Source organism: Anopheles arabiensis, chromosome 2 (assembly GCF_016920715.1).
Source record: "Anopheles arabiensis isolate DONGOLA chromosome 2, AaraD3, whole genome shotgun sequence".
NCBI classification, from domain to species: Eukaryota; Metazoa; Arthropoda; class Insecta; order Diptera; family Culicidae; genus Anopheles; species Anopheles arabiensis.
In genome coordinates, this window is record NC_053517.1 from 41,514,679 (window position 1) to 41,534,839 (window position 20,161).

At 44.6% G+C, this 20,161-nt stretch overlaps 1 protein-coding gene across 14 annotated transcripts in view; it reads left to right on the top strand.

Moving 5' to 3' along the window:
* Positions 1 to 20,161, top strand: part of LOC120898584 (RIMS-binding protein 2) — a 90,030-nt gene that overhangs the window by 44,061 nt on the left and 25,808 nt on the right. For 9 of the 14 annotated variants that reach the window (XM_040304643.1, XM_040304642.1, XM_040304638.1 and 6 more), the window contains 10 exons: positions 1,780 to 2,322; positions 3,719 to 4,213; positions 10,887 to 11,427; positions 11,538 to 11,655; positions 11,736 to 11,887; positions 11,974 to 12,165; positions 18,297 to 18,487; positions 18,567 to 18,813; positions 18,908 to 19,068; positions 19,298 to 19,559. In XM_040304643.1, coding sequence (XP_040160577.1) covers positions 1,780 to 2,322; positions 3,719 to 4,213; positions 10,887 to 11,427; positions 11,538 to 11,655; positions 11,736 to 11,887; positions 11,974 to 12,165; positions 18,297 to 18,487; positions 18,567 to 18,813; positions 18,908 to 19,068; positions 19,298 to 19,559 — 2,902 coding nt within the window. The remainder of the gene's footprint in view (positions 1 to 1,779; positions 2,323 to 3,718; positions 4,214 to 10,886; positions 11,428 to 11,537; positions 11,656 to 11,735; positions 11,888 to 11,973; positions 12,166 to 18,296; positions 18,488 to 18,566; positions 18,814 to 18,907; positions 19,069 to 19,297; positions 19,560 to 20,161) is intronic. The other 5 variants (XM_040304646.1, XM_040304639.1, XM_040304644.1 and 2 more) reach the window with 3 other exon arrangements.

Below are 20,161 nucleotides of genomic sequence, written 5' to 3' on the forward strand. Positions count from 1 at the left end.
AGTTGATACGACAAAACTTTCTAACGTCCTTGTTGAAGTAAGATAATTGAAAATCATGGATTTTTAAAATATTTTCTATTAATTTATAAAGATAGGTGCCAACCTTGTTTAAAATGTTTCATGACGCATGCAAATAAATAAATTAAAATCGAACGCAGAAATAAACGTATTCTAAATAGTAGTAGAAATTCCTATAAGATAATTTTTACCTCATTGCTTCTAATGAACGATTTCAATAATGATTATTCCCATGTTTGAATAATAGACAGTAAGATTGTTGTTAAGGGATATTTTCATTGTATACGCTGCTGTAATTTTTACAGATATTTACTTATAAATTCCAAACTAAATAACGTTAAAAATAATTCGCAGTAGACTGTCTTTATTCTGGGAATGATCATGGGTTATGACGGCTAAAACGAGCAATTAATTCGGCCCAGACACTTTACACATTACAAAATTGAAGACATCCTAAATAAAAACAAATATTGAATCAATATTTCATTCTGGATAATTAGTTTATATATTTGTTTATATTTTTGCGTCGATACTTATAACAGTCGCTAAGTTAATTAAATAATTCATTAAATTGTTTGAGGTATTTGCGAATAGATTAAAAAATGGTTCAAAACTGAGGATACACTTCTAGGAATTTCTACCGTTGTAGCTTGGGCATTAACAAGCTTTATCAATACTTCCGACTTGAAGCATTTCTTATACTCGTTTTAATTGTCATCTTTCGTGTTATTTTTTGTAATGTTGTTTGTCTATAATTCTTTCCTATCTACTTCTTTCATTCCTTGCTTTAAAGAAACTTGGCTGTTTCTTTCGTAGACGTAGAGCTATACATACATGTGCAGAATAAACCGTTCGCTTTTTACTTTATTGCCGTTAAACGTGCGTCTTTGTTCGTGCTTCCCATCCTAACTAAACATTATGTACGTCGAATGTGATGCCTATTCTTACACAATCCTACTGTACGTGAAATCTTCTGATCTGATTGTGTTTGTGCATTTACGTGGTATAATTAGGTAATTGTTTCTTCCATTGTGCTGCCAGCTATTAGTAAATCGTGTAGTTACGGTTATCTTCTCCCGTATTTGTGTGCTGCTCTGTTTTAAGCTTCTCTTTCCATTAAGCAAGTGCGCCTTTCTACTCACTATTTGTACAAGCCCAAACAGCAAAACAAAAAAATTAAAATAATATTTACACCTCTAAACTGTTGTGCCCTTTGCGCTCTCTATTCGATTTTGCGAAAAAAAATATCCACACTGCCTGTAAACCCTGTTTTCAGTGCAAGCGCGACTACAAACAGAACACACTCTTCTTTTTCGCCAACCTACTAAAACCTATCAAACTCCACAGTAGAAATACAACGTACCAAATGCAAAATAAATAAAAAACACATACAAAAAAGTAACAGCAACAGCAACAATGTATGCACAGCCACACCCCAAAAACAAACAAACACTCACACTCATACATCCCTATCCTACGTGTCCCTTCTTCTTTCCACTCCAATCGTTGGCTCGTCATGAGCCAACGGTACCAACAACAACAACAACAACAACAACAACAACAACAACAAAGAATCAACCATAATTGTGTTCTATTTCTTTGCGTTACGCTGTCCCTTCGTATCCTCGTGGGTGGATTATGTGCTGCTGCTCTGCCCAAAACGATTGGCTCTATGTTGCCAAAAACAAAATCACAAATAAATACAACTTCAAAAACTACTACATCCGTCGCGGCACTGAAATGTTCCGATCAACATCACAGGCTGCGCTCGAAACAGTTCGGTGCGAGGAGCTACAGCTCGAACTATCAGCCGCGCTAAAATCACGACCAGGCCGTACGATCGGCTCTGGCGGCCATGGTGGATCAAGCGGTACAATGCTCGGTGGCCTGAGCGATAGCATGACCGGAGTGCGGGGCACCATCGGCAATAGCTGCACCGCCGTCACCAATCCATCGTCAGCCAGTGCAACGCTCAACAGCATCGGTAGCAGTGCGTACGGGCACACGGCGAGCTCGGTCACGACCAACACTAGCGCTCTCGAGCGATCGCTAGCGGCCTCGTATGGCGGTGGCACGTCTGTGGGCAGTGGATCCGGAAGCCGTGGCATCGACGGCATTGGCAGCAGTATCGGCCACAGCACAAGCATCGGCATGAGCAGTAGCAGTGGCATAGGGACCGGCAGCACGGGCAACACTGGCGGCAGTACCGTCACCTGGGCGCCCACACCGACCGGCCACCAGCAGGGGACCGAGATTGATAGAATAATGGCAAAGATCGAACAGGCACGTTTATCCATTGCTAATGTATGTGTGTTAAACTAGAGAACAAAACTCTAAACTGCATTCACGTATTCGGTTTCCGTTTTCTACTTTATGTTTTTCTTTTGCTCATCATTGCTGCTCTCCGTTTCACTTTTTCGGTTTCAATTGTTTACTCCTGGATTTATTCCTGTTTTGTTGTGTTTCGTTATGTTTTCATTTTGAGCTTCAACTACATAGGTTTACGTCTTTTTTGGTTCTAATGTACACGAATTGTCCCACTCCAAGCGATTCTGTGTTTGAATGTCCAGGTTCACGACGCTTTTTTTCTGGCGATTATTTTTTTCGTTTCGATCCCATTTGTTCTTTTACAATTTTTAAACCAACAACTCCGGACACCGAACCACCTCCGTAGCTTTTTATTGCTTCATTGAATCGGTGCTTCCAGTTGTTCAGGTTGTTTTGTATTGTTTGCTGTGTTATGTATGCTTTTGTTTGCTTTTTTATTATTTTCACTTTATTCTTCGTGTTTTCACGAGCAAAGAGAATCACTTTGCATTACATCGAATGGCAATGATTTTTTCTCTTACACTTTTTTCTCCTTCATAGGGAATATAACCGATTTTAGAATAGAACAATATTTTTAGAAAGTGGATGAATAGAATAGTACATTCTGTAATTGTTTGTTTATCTTTCCTTGCTGTGATACTTTTTCAAAATAGTTTATAGGGGATACATTTTTAGTTTAGTTTTAGTGGTGGGTTTTTTTTAGTTACATTTTGCCATTCAATTTGTTGAGACAAATGGCTTTATACATTTTAAGAGTATGATTAAAATTTGACAAAAACAGTACAGTAGCATGAGTTGATTCAAAGGGAACTTATTGCCGTCCTTTGTGTAATAAAATTATATCTTCATATATGTTATAAATCGATACAATATTTCATGATATACTTCTACTGTTATCAGTACGTTGTTTGTAAATAGATTATTTATAGAATAGTTTTGAAAACCTTAGAAAAGTTTAAAATATCCCGATTAAAAAAAACATACCACCAGCAATGGAAGGAAGTTTCTCTCTCTTGTATTGATTTACATGCTTTGTTCTGCTTGACTTGTTAAGTGTGCCGTTTACTCTTTTTCCCATATATTTTTTCACACCGTTAGTTTTAATTTCTCGCGTCTCAACATCCGTTATTCGTTCGTTCGTTGCAATGGTATAGAAGCAAAAGGAAGCCAAAGGCATGATCAAACCATAATTCTTCGTTTTGTTTTCGGTCCCTCGCAATGCTGGATGAAAATAAAACCAAGAACCTCGCCTCCTTTACCATCGACCGAAGCGTCAGTTGGAAGCAACCAGTCTGCGATCACGAACGCACTAGAACGGAACCCGGCAACAGGAATCCGACAACTGATATCCTGTCCTGATCGCTCATTTTAGGACAATCGCATACTGGCCGAGCTCGAGCATCCACGCACAACTGGACCGATCATGTCGTCGGCCCTCGGTACCAGCGGTCTCACGAGCGTTTCGACCAGCCTCGGCCTGTCCTCGCACCAGTCGCACCTACACCAGACGCCATCGAGCCTGGCATCGCAGATCTCTTCCTCGGCAATGCTGGGCGGTCTGTCCGGGCTGACCGGTGCCACTACCGGGCTCGGTATGAACTCGATCGGGCTGGGTGGTAGTGGCCCGGGTGCTAGTGCTGGTGTCAGCTCGGCCATGGCCGCCGGCATCAGCTCCATCACGGGCGGCGTCAGCTCGATGGGTGTAACGTCCAGCACCAGCAGCCACGCGTTGACGGACGGACAGTACAGTGGACTGACGTCCTCTACTGGCGGGAGCAGCACTAATCACTACTCGACCAACGCCAACGTTTCACCACTGCCAAGCCGGGCCAATCCAATGAGCACCACCATGCCACCCCTCTGCCAGGTGCTTTACACAAACTGTCTGTTGCTGTTTTGTTCCCTTTTTTTCTCTGCCATGTTTCTCGCTCACCATAGTTCATCTCCATCAGCCCTTACCATAGTTCATCTTCACCTCAAACCTTCGTCATCTCATTGTTCATGTTTTATATTCTTTTTACATCTTTTCATATGTTAAAACTGTAAAATATAGCTAGAGGGAATAATTGCAATGATTCCATATGTGCCGTTTTAGTAAATGGAACAAAACATCACTAAAATTGGGAGTGTCCTTGTAGTTGCAGTACGAAGTACTAGGCTTCTCCATGGGAAATGTTGAACCACAAACTACTAGGCGTCTCCTTATTTCTCAAACGATAGATAATGGGCTTCTCCTTCAAAAATGTCTAACTGCAAAAAGTGGCATAAACTTTATAGCGATAAGAAAACACTTACACTATACCTGATTCTCTTATCCTTCATTCCACCACACCCGTAACACGATAACCAGACTCACACATATCTTCACAACAGGGGTGTCCCTTTCTTTGATTGGCAAAATGGAGAGCATTGGAATCTAACCAGCAAATTGGAAAAAAAGTGTCAGCTCTTTCTAAATCTTCGAACTGCTCATCAAATGAAGCAGAGAGTATGGTGCTGAAAACTTGGAAAACACATTCGACCGTCTATTTGCTGCTGTTCGTGCTCTAAAATGGCGCAGTAGTTGTGCGTGATCTCCGCCCTTATTTGCCTGTTACCGTACAACATTACCCATTTCGCTAAAATGTACCGACACTTACTGATCCGTAGCGTAGTCATGTTCTTCAATTAGTTACCATACATCATCTTTCGATTGCATGCCCTGTAGTTAACTAAACCAAGCCGTAGTTTTTTCCCCTGTAAGTACAGTACCACGTAGATCAAGGCACACAGTCAGAAAATCCTTCCCATTGCATACCTTCTTTCCTTCGTGCATACCCACCAACTATCCCGGGTTGTTGGGAGATCCCGCTTATGAATAATTCAGGGCGATCTACTGTTAAAGCATTTTATGTTTTATCTCTTGCGGTATTGTTTTGCAAACCGGTACAAGCCGTAAATTTTCGACCGCGTCGAACCGTCAAAAATGGTCGACCTAAAGTTTGTGCTCCTGTGACCTTTTCATCACTTTTTGTTTATTACAAACATGTCTATAATTCGTGAGCGTGAGCGAGATGGATATTTTTATACGCATGTTCATCAAACTTATTCCAACATTCAAACGGAAGGAGGCTACTTTCTCCTTCGCACCCACAGTTTTGCGCTGACGTTCGTTTCGCTGATGGCCATTTTTCTTCGCCATTTACTTTCTGTTGGTTTTGTCGGATGGGAAGGAAAACCAACCAAACTCCACTGTTTCCCTTGATGCGACAAACAAACCGCTGCAGATGGATACGTTTAATAAGTACGAGCCGGCTTTCTCGTCCCGGCGCTGATGGGATGGCGTTTCGTCCCTTTGGCAAATCATAAACCTTGCTGAGTGAAAACTCATTTACGAAGCAGTCCGGCTGCCCACAATATTATTCCATCGGATGGCCGTTTTGCTGGTGAACCGCAAAGATGCGTCTCGCAAACACGGCCACAGCAAACAGACGCGCCTCTTGCTTTCAATTATGACGCAGATCTAATAAAATTGATTATAGAATAAAACCTCCCGAAGGACGGATGGTTCGCGGCCGGGCTAGGAGGGTTGGGCTTTACATATAAATACACTTTCAGCCTCACGCTGAAGCGCAGAACCGACAAAAGTATCGTAAAAGCCAAAGGGTACGGTAGTGGGAGGTTCAGCTAAATGATGTTTCTTTTTTTTCAGAATAAATCAGTCTGTTGAAAAATCTTTCTGACTCACTTTCGAACAGTTTGTTTGCATTTTTTGCTCATGGAATCGCACCAACGATTCGATCAGGGTACAGTGAAACTATCCTCTATAAAACATGATTTTAAACAGATTTAGATTATTTCAACTAAATAAGTTGCAAAATACTTCGAAAGGATCTCTTAATGATTCGCTAAGTTATGATTTGCCGAAAAGTTGTCTTAACTGTGCTGAAGTGTTACAATTTTATCGATTTTCCCTAGCCGAGGAACACATTTCAACCAAGGCCGAAAATTAATCTTTCCTCCATTACATCTTTTCTGACAAGGTCTAAACTCATCATCCGTTTGTGCCCATTAGCTCCAACCAAAAAAAACAAACACAGGACAGTAATCGTTCTTCCTACGCCTCTCGGGAAAACTTCTTTCCGTTGAACCACAGTTGGAAGATAGGATGATGTAATAACCGCTTCCAGACGCCCACTGTGCGATACATTGTAATGATTTGTAATGCATGCCGACGCCATTTTGCCACATTTTCTGTACCACGACCTCAAACGGGTCTCGCTTTTCGAAGGCCACGGATGCGGCACGCATTTGCACAAGCAGCTTATTTGTAAGCAGCCTGAAACACTCCCCTCTTGCCAGCGTACGGGGTGCTGCGGGTGTGATAAAAATTGTTTGCTGTTGTTTGGTACGTCTCGAGCGCATTGATTTATACTGCCGCCCAACCCGGCTGGCTTGTTGATGTGGCACGCAATTACTGGAGCCATGGTGGCGCTAGCAAAAGTGACAAAAAATACTTCAAAACTGAAGCACTCTCACGCACCCGTGCTAACAAAGGACACCTTCGTCGCGTGTGGAATGGTGCCACGCACTGGCTAGTTGTAGGAACTTTCAATAAACTTTGTTAAAAAATAACCCTTTTTCGTGTATTTACTCTGTTCGGTTCGATTCCTGTCTGTTCCAATTCAAAAGGATTTGAAAGTTCGCTTCGAGTTCATGTATTCCTTGGGGATATTACTTCCATGCTCGCTTCTTAGTGCAAGCTGCCCCCGACTGGTCGAACCCCAAGAAATCCCATAACCGTTGGGGAAAATGTATTCTTTGCTCCCAGTCACCAATCACCCTCCTGTCATGTATCTGCAAATGAAAACATCCCATGCAAGCTGTTTTTCGACCCTTGTAAACCAATGTGTGTATGTGTGTGTGTTTTGCAACACACCAAATAATGCATCACGTTATCACGCTGGTCCACCTTGGACGCCACCCATCGCTACTCGATGGGACTAGCATTCGTTTCATAAATGTTGGATTTATTATCCTTTTGTCTGCGGGTTGAGTGTTTGGGTGTACGTTTGCAACCCTTTTCTCTGCTCACATTGACCCGTGCTCACGGTAGTTCAGTCTTCAGAATCCAAATGGGTTTTGTCCATCCGTTCAAATGGTGAAGTGTGCGCTCCTGTGCAAACAGTCTGATGCTTTAATTTTCCTGCAGGTTTTAAACTTTAAACACCAAGAGAGCAACGGCCAGTTTACATGTAAATTGAGGTTAGGGGAACTATTTCGGGTTGTTAAATCCTCCAGAAACCCTTCGGACGATTAGGACCCACTCGTCCATGATATCCACGGCAGTTAATGAGCCGCTGATTGCTATAAAGATTTCACACCGGTACCAGCTTAAGATTTTAATGGTTGCTGGTTATAGCTTTTTGACAAGCCATTTGAAACCGATGGACACCAGCCCTTGCGAGTGCAGGAACTGTTGAAGCTCGTGTGTGAAGACGTTTTTAGTGAAAGAAAAGTTATTTGACATTGTGAATCTGTTAACTGATTACAAACGCTACACTTTAAAAAAGCTTTTTATTAAAAAGTTTTATGAGAAAAATGCAACAAATACTTGCATTCAACATTCCGTCCTACAGACACTTAAATAATTAGTCATCAAAATATTTCCAAACTCCATCAAGACAACATATTTAACTGCAGTACCAAAGTGAATATTTCCGTGAATAAGTTTCCCATTGTTTAAGAGAAGTGAAAAAACGTTGTCCTATGGTGTTAATAAATTTTCTGATACAGCATAGTTTATTGTAACACACTACACTGAAACATACGTATGCGCATCGCATCAATATGCGAATGTCCTTGCACTGTGTACACACTCTCACATCCGCACAGATACATATGAGCCCCAATAAAGTGTCCCATAGTGTTGCTGGTCGTAGTTCACGATAGGTTTTATCCTACAGATACACACACGCACACATATGCTTATATAAACCAGTGATGATGCCAACACATACCACACAAAGCTTTATGACGCACTTTAGATCTGCATACTGTTGGCTGGCAGATGTTGTTGGTCCGTATTGGGTTGCTCTTCTCCCTCTCCGAAGCTTCACCATCCTTTAGGCCAATCTCACGAACCTTCCAAACTGTGTCGGTTTCTGGGCGATAAAAGCACACGATTTTTATTCCGCTTCAAATCGACCACCACGTCCAGTCCAGTTCGAGTGCCGCCAGTGTTCGGGCCGGGCCACGCTGCCGAAAACTTTGCACGCACCACAAAATCACTCTCACACAGCCACACACACACACATACACACTCAAAACGGGTTGTGCTAAGCGTGGTGGGAGCATTTTGTGACTGTCGCCTTGCCGTGGACGAACATTTAATTAACCGTACCTCGGCACCGGGGACTTTGGAGGTGCTTCAATTCCTGCAGCCTACCGGTGCCACCGAGCGGATACACTGCCGTTTCGTGTTTGTGCTGCTGTGCGTATGCTTGCCTTTCTTGTGTACCGAGCGTGTGTGAAAATGGGGTGATGATTGTGATGAGTTTTCGTTCCTTTCCACCCTCGCTCATGGTTGAGGGTGGCTGCCTCTCCCTGTGTCTGATCCGTTGAGGAAATTGTCTGATTTTCTGGTGTGTAGTGTGCCGACGACAGGCAAACACAACGGGCAGCCAGTCTGGTCTGAGGAGGAGGAAGAAGGGGTAAAGTGCGTGATGAGCCACCCGATGTAGGCACACGCACAAAGCACATTCCGTCAAATATTTGCTTAACAAATATTTCATCCTGAACCGTGTCGATTTAAGCCGAGGCGCAGTAAGTTTAGCGTGTCGAATGTGTCGAAATAACAATCGTGTGATTTCACGTCTTACGCGACTGTAGCAGCTTGTGCCGTTGCTTACCCTCTCGGTACGATGTTTATTTGCCTTCAAACGGGATTTGTAAAGCTTGCGGTCTTGTTAGAAGTGTATTGAATTCATACAGAGATTTGGATGGCGTCGTCCAAAAAGGGTGCATCACAAGTTAGCGAAGAACCGTGTTGCTTGTTGTGGTGGAATAAAATAGAAGCTTTTCATTGTAAAGTTGACAGTTAAATTTGCTGCTGCTCTGATTGTTTGCTGCAATTCCTTCATACATTGTAGAGTGGATAAGTGGAAATTGTGGAAAAAATTGAATAATCCTTTAGCATACGGTTGCCGGCATTGTCTTACAGAATCAGAAAAGGGTGCCTTTTTTATATTTATAAGTTCATTTTTAACTTTTGACATAAACATAAACCAAGAAATAGGTTTATGTTTATGTCAAAAGTTAAAAATGAACTTATAAATATAAAAAAGGCACCCTTTTCTGATTCTGTAAAATGAGAAGACAATATTTACAACAAAATAGTATATAACAACATTTTGCTCATGCATACAAACACAGAAACGCCACAAAACATGGAATTCCATTATGAATTTATGTTTGAAATAATCACCGGCTACACGGGACGGCCATAAGAATGCTAACCAGCTTACCATTGATACTCATCTTCGCCGACCGAGCTTTGGTGTTTGGAATTTTTAATCTCGAGCCGTATGAGAATCGTACCTCAATTACATTACGCAGTCACATACATACACACACACACACACACGGAAGCTGCAGCTACTCTTGCCCATTCGGAAGACAAGCACTACACAGAAAAGAGTGCCAAGCGAGACAAACCGTGTGGTAAACACTTTGAGAGGTTGAATCGGTTGCGTCTGACTCAACCAATTCGGGAGCGTTCTTTCTTCGGCGGGAGCACCCACCAGTCGCCCATTACCATATTCATGACAATTTTTCCATCCTCATTTGAATTCAGCCCATTCGGGCTGGCCGGTAAATGGCCGACCGTTTTTGGGGCCCTGCACGGTGTGGCAGCGGCGTTCTTCATGCATTCTTCATTCTTTTCTCTGCTCCACCAAAGCCACGCTACGGTTTTCCGGGACCCGTGTGCTAAGAGAACGAACCAAGAAGCAAGTGAGGATCGTTGTTGGCCCGTCATCAGCATCCAGTGCGTCGGGGAATTTGTAGTTTGTGATAGTTTACTAAGATGAGGGTATTATTGTTTCATCCTTTCATTCTCTTGTTTTGTTTTTCTTTCTTGGTTCTCACTCCACAATTCCATTTCATTCATTTCATCGCACAAACCACCCATCTTGCTCTAAACCGTATCTCGTACAATCATCATCATAGCGCAGCAGCACGAGCAGCGTGTATGTCGCATACGCGTATCAAAATGCCCGACAAAATTGTCCGCATTGAAGTGCACGTACACGGGCACGCTTGCTGGCATACCGTGTTCTTCCCCTTTCCCAGAGCCAGCGCAAGGCGACGCCACAACAACAAAAAAAGCCATTGCGTCGTCGTCTGCGCTACTAGTACCGTTTGCCTACTGTCACCAGCGTATGTATCTGACGTTCTTCTTTGTCTCGTTTCTTCTTCTTTTTCTTCTTCTTGTTCTTCGCGCACTTTCCATCGGCGCTGCGCCCAATTGTGTTCCGCATTGCTTGCCGCCGTCTGCGTAGAGTACGACCATGCCCGTCCTGTCGCTACACAACACGCACTCGATACCGTCGGGTTCGGCTAGCTACACGCTCGGGCTGAGCGTGGCTCCGGTCGCCTCGTCGTACACCTTCCCGACGCACTCGGCCACCACCGGCGGGCTGGCGAGCGTGCTCGGCACCACGTCCGGCGTCACCGGGGCGGGCGTGTCCGGGCTGAGCGGGCTGGGCAGCGGGCTGGGGACGGGCGCCGGGCTCAATCTTACCTCCACCAATCCGCTCACCAGCACGCTCGGCACGAACCTGACCAACTACAACACCAGCTCGTCCTACTCGACCTACACGAACCCGCTGCTGAGCGGTACCGGCGGCATCAGCTCGAAGCTCAACATGAAGCCGCTGGACGAGCTCGATCTGCTAACGCGCTACGGCCAGCGTGGCGGCACACCCTGCTCACCCATTCCGCCCGCCAACTGGGGCCTAGATAGCTATACTGGAATCGATGGCGTTAATCCTGCCTTCATGCACACCCAGAACCGATCACTCATCGGTATGGAACTGGAAGGTAAGCGTACGGCTGCCGGGTTGCTGCCATTTATGACGAAACGCATGTTTGTTCTTCTCTCTCACTCTCACTCTCATTCTATCTCTCTCTCCTTCTCTCTTTTGCTGCAGCACGATCCCACGGTTTGACTTTGAACGGTACCGGAGAACCTCAGGTGGACATGCTGGACATTCCGGGCAAGGGACGGTGCTGTGTGTTTATAGCACGTTTTTCCTACGATCCACCCGAGTAAGTACCGGGTTTGAAGCAGGCTGGCGAAATAGCTCGATTGGCTTAGTACATTGCTTAATTTGCGCTTTCCTCTTCAGCGTGGAAGGTTCCGAGGGTGAGTTGGCACTGTGCGCAGGCGATTACTTGCTAGTTTGGGGCAACGGTGAACCGCAGGGTGGGTATTTCGATGCGGAGCTGCTGGATGGTCGCCGAGGTCTCGTGCCTGCCTCGTTCGTGCAGAGATTAGTAGGTAAGTGTTGGGAGTGTAGTTTGCACCATCAGGCCACATTCGATCCTCGCTACTGGCTAACTAAACTGTCCTATCCTGCCTTAAAGGTGATGATCTGTTAGAGTTCCATCAGGCGGTCGTGTCGACGTTACGCGATGCGGACGATGCCCCGATCCCGCTCGATCCGGCCCCACGGCCCTCGAGCAATCCGCTCATACCGCACACATCGGAAGACCTGGCCCGGATCAGCGAAACTCATACCGACCTAGGTCAGGATTTGGACGACGAAGCCGACACAGGTAGGTCACTCTTCTACCACACCTCTCACCGCTTTACCAGCCACAATGGAACGGCAAAGATTTCCCAACCTCTCCCTGGCGAGATATCTTTTCTATGGTTCCACCTTTCCGAAGTTATTTTCTGTCCTGTCATGCTCCTCCTGTACGATCTATACTGTGCACCTTCTAAACTCTGCACTACGTATGCCTAAGGAATCTACTTCCTCTACTTCTTTATCGTGTCCCTCTTTCTCTTTGTATGTGTGTGTGTGTACACTACATCATATGCTGTGTGTCCTCTATGTAGAAACATTCTCTGTACGAAACGACCCCACATACACGATCAAAGTAGAATGCTTGTTTAACAAACTCAAATGAAACACATTCCATGGAACGAGGTACCCTTTCCGTCCCACTAACACTAACACCCCCTAACAGCACACACTGTTTGAGTTGGCACAGAAAAAACCCAAAAACGATCTCCCGTGTGTTTCAAGGACAAGGAAAAAATAAAACAACTAAGCTTTGCTGCAGCAAACAAACTTTTCCCCACCAGCAAACAAACGCAGTAGAACATACAGCACAAAAACGACAGCAAATACACACACCGTAAACCGTTTGCCCAACAGGCAAATGATGCATTGGTACCTCTGGTCTTCGCAGCTACGAACCAGTAGTGAATGTTGTAAAAAGATGGCAAAGCATGTCATATCAAACGACCAATTTTTGAGTGACCGATCGATCACAATTTTGTTTCACAATAAGAATTAACTCTTAACAAAATCATGTTAGTTATCTGGTAAAATTAAGAAAAGCGTATAAAAATCTAGATATGTACTCGAATAGTGAATCAATGAATAGTGAATATTAAAGAATGACTGTTACCTGCTCAACAAATAATTTATCGGTTAACTCACCCCAAATGTACCATAAAGTTTAACGTAGTATCAGTATATAGTGGTTTCTTATGGCGCTTCCTTTGTAAGATCGGACGCAAAACATTTTTTTAATATTTTGTAAAGGTTTTGTGACGTCCTTCCTTTACCTTCTCACTTTTTCAGCATTCTTTGTGCTTATCGCCCACGTGTCTTTTTGTGGTATTTTTCACAGAAAGATCAAAGCATTGACATTCTGTAGGAATTCCACTTTTTCCTTGCATTGCACTTTAAAAATGTTTTTCTTTGTATGAACATTATGTTTTTACATGATTGGGCTAGCAAATCTGCTAGCATACTATTGCAAACCTAAACAAAGATAGTAGATTAAATTAAAAATTCAAACTCATGTCGTAGGGCCAATAAATTAGTTAGTTTTTTTTACAATAAATTTGAGTACATAACAATGTATAAACAAAAAAAAGAATTCAAAAAAAATTCAGACTTCAGTCCATTTTTTTATGATCAACTTTTCACAAGAAACTATACAACATTTGGCTACTTTCCAGAGCTGTTATTCGGAAAACCGAGACAAGAAAGATGAATATTCAAATGCATTGAAAGTGCATAAAATGGACTGGTGGGACGTAATCGGGTCGATCAGCAAAAAGGCAACAGTGGAATTGGGAAAACAGGCGGATTATCTTGCTAACGATATAGCGGGGTGCGTCCCAACACCGACACAAAAGGGACGCAGAGCTTGCATGCGTGTATGGACGAAGCTCCGTAACCAAAGGATGATAAAGTTGATGGAAAGTTTGCTGCGTTCCCTTCGCTTTGGTGTCTCCCCGTTTGCCAGCAATTTTATGATTATTTTTTGCGCGCAGCAGAAGCCACAAAATGTTACTTCCCCGAGATGTTCCCGTTGCTGGATTTGGTGTCTTTTGGTCTGGGTTCTTTTTTATTGGTATCCCTTTTTTACGTGAAACTTCACCGTTGAACTCGTTTTCCAATAACACAGAAACAAATCATAGTTATAGCTGACAGGGCATCTTTTTTTTTTTTGGTTTTAGCTTTTCACTTCCTTTTAAAAGCGAAAAGTTACACCCTTTCCAGTGTGATTTTTTATCGTTTTATTAGTGTGCTGGAAAATGAAAACTGACACAAGCTGAGTAACATGTGGGCCACGTGTCTAAGCTGCTGTTTATATGAATGCAGAGAAGCTATCCTTGAACATTCTGCGCAAGGAAGCTTGCTTGTTGTGCAATGTGTTTGTTTTTTCTTCTTCTTTACGATGGAAAATCAAGAGTTTCCCCATAGGACACTCACTGCCGTTCCCAAGAACTACGTTCAACCGGTGCAAAGTGTTCTTATTAATTTAAATCCCTACGTGATAGTCCCGTCCCAGGGCGTCATCGCATTCAACTTCTTCGTTGGTGTTGCCACCCAACCCCGGAGTGGGAAGTGTTTTGCCTCTTCTCTGTACAGATGACGGCAAATCTGTGTTCGCTAGCCTGGAACCACCCACGTGGCATTGGGAGACAAAAAGGTCACACGCCTTTTCCCACGCGATGGATGTATACATGACAAACTTATCTCTTACGGGCAAATAGTACATACTCTTTCGAGCATTAGCAGCAGCACCAGCATCAGCAGCAGCAGTATCTTTATCTAGTAGCATACATCACACATACCATCAAGCAAGCACATTTTGCAATGCTGCCTCAATTGTGAAGCAAAAGGTGGGAATAGATAGAACGTGGATGAACAGATATGCGGGCATACGCGAAAAGAAAACATCTCACCTTTGAGAAAAACATGTCTACCCTGACGCCTGCCACTCCTTTTAAACGTATACATTGCACTGGCTGACCTTCTGTGCCATCAGATACGTGCAATTTTACAAAATCAGTAAGACAGAGGAGGTGCACTTGCACTTGAAACGATTCTTTCATTCTTTAGGATTAAGCTTTTGTTGCTTGCTGCTGCCGGTGCAACGATAGGAGTAGCATTTCCTTTCATGCTACAAAGTACCGGGCAATGCATTCAGATTGCAAAGAACAGTAACATGCTGTTCAATTCCGACTCTTCAAACTGGTGCAACACCCAACAGTGCACGAAAGGAAATGAAGCCTCACCGCAAGCCTCGCAGCAATTCGCTTTGGAACGTTAATTTGATTCAAGCACCCCTACACGATCCATTGTAAAAGCGATCCATAGACCTTAGGCGAGTGCACACCAGCCGTAATGTGTGGATCCAATTGAGGCAAACAAAAAAGTGTGTAACTTCCACGACACACGCTCCAAAGACGGCAAATCGTGGTACCACCGTGCCAAGCGCAAACGGGGAGAGTAACTGCATGCCTCATTCGATATCCTTTCCGGTTGAAAGAACGAGGTGTTGAATACGACAGATAAATAATTGGAATTTTTACACTCTTCCTAACATACAAACGTGGATGTGTGAATACACGTGCGGCCGGGCCCGTTCAAGGCATGTCAGAGTGCGCAAAGGCATGTTCTACCCCTTGCAGAAATAGGAACCAGGGGCAGGAATGTTTCTCTAGCCGACCGAAAAATAAAAAAAACGAGCACCCATGAAAAGAAAACACGATTCCCATGTCCGTCGGCAAGTCACCGCCGGCTTCAACTGTCTTCTGGCAGACGCATCCTTACATCTTTTGTCACTCGACGAGAGCCACTCTGAAGGTCCCCGGGATGACTGGCGCACACCGTCCTAAATCGCGTGCTTGTTGGCCGTGCATGTTTCCTGTCAGTTTCACTCGCTCAGGCTGCTTTGAAAGCTCCAAAAGAAGTACCGGTGGTTATGGAATCAGCATATTTTTTTCTTTGCTGTAGCTGTCCCTCTTTCTCCTTACCTCTTTTTTCTTCTGGTGCATGTATCGTACAACCCGTATGATGTACCATGTGGGATGCGCGCTTGAGTAATAACAACGTGCTCCTTTGCCGTGCCTTTTCCGGTTAACCCTTGCCGCATGCCATTTTCCAACGACAGCAGCAACGATCAACGCAACAAGACCACGCCTGGGTCCTGGGTCGTTTTTGCTCGTTATCTTTCCGGCGAACAATATGTTACGCTCGCGCCTTTGCCACTCTGCGTATGGGCGCAACGAGCAAAGCGTAAACCATGCGAAGAAAAAGCAGTTTAAAACCATTGGCTCCCTCCAGGGGCTCGGTAGGGCACATTCCCCGTCACCGCCATATCAATATGGCCGCCGACCTTATGACTGACGGCGCGCAATGACTTTAGAGAGGCGCCCATCCCGGGGAGGCACAATATAAAAAAAAAACAACCGCAACAGCTCTGGTTGCCACCTTTGTGGTGATACTTTTTGAACGTTTGCAATAAATCTTACATTAAAGCGATCAAACACCACAGAGGCACAGAAGAACGAGAGAGGTGGGGGAGGGTGACAAAAATCAGCCAACAAAACAGAAATAGAAACGCTATACAAATCTCAGGACTATCGCAAACCCATCGCCTCAAATTGCCATTACCAGCCAGCCGAGCGAAGTAAGGTGAACGGCGGTCGGTGCGCGAGACAGACACACTCGAATGGATCGAAATGGATCGGGTGGCTCGATCTTGCCGTGCCCGTACCGCCTTACTCTGCCGGAAGATAACCATTTTTCATGTAACACGCCATCCGGCTATATATTGGCGCAGGCAAACGGACAGCTAGCAGAAGAGCCATTAAGCGGCATCTGGGGGACCGGTTGCCATTGCGGTTTGAATTGCGTTCAATTTTTCTTTTACACCGCACCGAACCGCGCACGTGTGTAGCGCTAGCGTCTTCAAGTGTACCCGGAAGTCAAAAGTGTGGTTCGGTATCGTTTACGACTGGCGGGGAAAAGCTTTGCAGGCGGCATAATGATGAGCACGAAAGATTTGTCATTTCGCGATCGTTTAGCTTCTTTGTTGTACGTACTTTGCAGCTACGCATTGATCGAGCCTGGCGTCATTTGTAGTATATAGTTTGCCGTCGGTTGCGCTCTGTATTCCAAAACAAATTGCTTCGTCACTTGAGGGAGAATTTAGAGGCAAAAAGACATTCGTAACTTTGTCCATAAATTTTTCCCGTAATTCTGCAGATTCTATCCTTTCATAACAGCTCACTTTCGATACATTAGAAACAATTTTGTTTGAATGGATATAAATAGATTAGTGACTAATAAATTAATTCCATGTTTACTAGTATTGGTTGCGGAGTGCAATACATGGCCCAGTTCCATCAGAATGCCTAGGTAGCGTGATTTTATGTTTGGATACTCTGAGCTATTGTTCAATGCCTATGTTACATATCATGGTGAGTTTATACTTATAATAAAGATAACTTCAATTATAAGTACGGATCTTAATCGTTATAATTTTGAAATGTTGAAATCCAATTTGTACATACATTTTGGCAGTATGGCAAAAGGTTCACTTAATAATCGCAGAAGAGTTTCGATCAAAATCCAAAACAACATGTTCGACGTTCACAGAACGCAGAAATGTACGTAATGTCGTGCAAATGAAACCAAAAAACTTACACAATTAACTACGAATGCGCAGCTATATAGAACAGCTGTTATTTGTATTAGAGTGTACGACTGTCCTTTGTGAGACAATCCGGTAGCTGTCGATCCAATAAACAAATGTGCCCTTATCTGGAAATAGCTTTTTCAAAGGTGGAAGGACTCATCTTCTTCGCTGATTTATTTCATACGAATGTTACATCAGGAAATTGAATAAGAGTGTAAATTTCCTATATGTTAAACGATGACAGAATTGGTATTTTCATCTTTACATAGGAAAACAGGACTTAACTTGCTTTAAAAATACAAACCGTAAACATGTTGGAATAGTAAACACACACAAAATCCATTTAATTGATTCCTTATAACCAAATACTAAACGCGAAATAATGTCTGGAACATTAACTGACAAACAAACAAAAATACGCAAACCACGAGCATTTAAGACACAATACAAACATTCTACATTTTTTGTCTCTGTTAGCTCTCTGTTTGTATGTCTGTCCAGTTCAGTGTTCTTTATGCATTCTCTCTATCTTCTACTCGCTGTATGTATGTGTGTGTGAGTATCTGTACGCCTGTGTGTGTAACAGCCGTTTCTCTATTGCGTTTGGTTGTCGTGAGCGAAAAGTTTGTTGTCTACTCCACTATCGTCCTCGGTCTCTGTCCTTTCCCCCTCGTCGTCCTTTTGCCGAACCGTTGCCGCAGCCGGCGCCGAACTAATGTTCTCCGTGTTAGTTCCTGCACCGAAGCACCTCACCCTGGAGCGGCAGCTTAACAAGAGCGTACTGATCGGCTGGTCGCAACCGGACCCACCGATGTGCAATCAGATCGAAAGCTTCCACGTGTACGTGGACGGTGTCCTCAAGGTGACGGTAAAGGCAACCGAGCGCACCCGCGCCTTGGTAGAAGGCGTAGATTCTAACCGAGTACGTACACACGCTAGCAGCGTCCAGCGAGATGGTGTCGAAGTTGGTAGTTTGCTAACCTCAACTCTCTTGCCCACAGCCACATAGGATTAGTGTGCGTAGCGTGACGCAAAACCGGCGAACATCGCGCGATGCCGCCTGTACAATGATCATCGGCCGTGATACGGCACACTTAGGACCATCGGCTGTAAGGGCTACACACATTACCTGCTCCAGTGCCGTCATCTCCTGGCTACCGGCCAACTCCAACCATCAGCACGTCGTCTGCGTGAACAACGTGGAAGTCAGAACGGTGAAGCCTGGTGTCTATCGGCACACCATTACCGGTAAGTCTTGCCGTGCGCTAGATGACTAACTGATCGGCCACTGGAATTGATCCATCCACTTCCTCTGTCTCTCGAATCTATCTTTTTCATTCAGGGCTGGCCCCAAGCACACAGTATCGCGTCACAGTGCGTGCAAAGCATCTGCGAGCGTCGGGACAGCAACAGGCCCCTCCAGCAGGACCTCCGCCAGAGGAAGCGCCCGGAGCTTACACCGACTTCCGCACCCTAGCCAAAGGACTGCCAGATCCACCACAGGTAATGCTTGTTCGCCCTACATCGCACCATCGCACACCACAACGTTCGTTGCATTGACCTCGTCACTCTCTCTCTCTCTCTTTGTATCTCCACATCTTTCACGGGGGTTTCCTTCACACTGCCCCCACTCTCGCTCTATGACTCTCTCTCTCTCTTTCCCTCGCTCTCTTTCGCTCTCTCTATACGCCTTTTCTTTTTTACTTCCTACGCGTGCTCCGCTTCCACTCAGGAGATCCAAGTCGAAGCTGGACCACAGGACGGTACGCTGCTCGTGACCTGGCAGCCGGTGACGCGTCCACCTTCGTCCGGCCCGGTGACCGGGTACGCCGTCTACGCCGACGGCAAAAAGGTGACCGACGTCGACTCGCCGACCGGCGACCATGCCCTCATCGATATCGGCAAGCTGGTCGGGCTGAACCCGCGTGCCGTAACCGTGCGGACCAAATCGCGTGACTCACAGTCGGCGGACAGCACACCGACGATGATACCAAGTAAATATGCTACATCACTCGACTCTCCGGGGTCCCGTGTTGCTTGTGTCTTTTGTTTCGCTGCCTTTCGTTAGGCCCTTGACCAGCACACCCCCAAGCAAAGCGATGCATCGCTACAGTCGGCATGCTGGTGAGGGGTTGAGGCTATCTTTTTTGATTTTTTAGTTTATGTAGATGTGTGCGTGAATGGAATGAGTGTTGTTTGCCCGGTAGTACACGATTTGTAGCACCGCTGTCTCTTCGGGGCAGCTCCTGAGAGCACACAAATCTCGGCACCGCATGCGAGATCAGAAGCAATGATTTGTTTTTTTCCGTTTGTTCTTAATTTCTCTTTAAGTTTTCCGTTTTAATTAAACATTGGCGTTTTCTTCCGAAGGGACTTCCTCTGAGTTCCTTTTTAATCGCTATCTTTTCGTTTCTGTGTCTCCCAATGTGGTGCCGATGATCTCTATCCTGCCAAAAAGTGTCCTGATCTGTCTTTCCCAATCCCACTATCACCGTGCCTTTCTACCACCACCACAACCACATCACACTCACATTCGTTTCTCATTGTCCTACCCAGTCTGCAAGTTGTTTTATCTTATGTTCTCTGTACATAATAA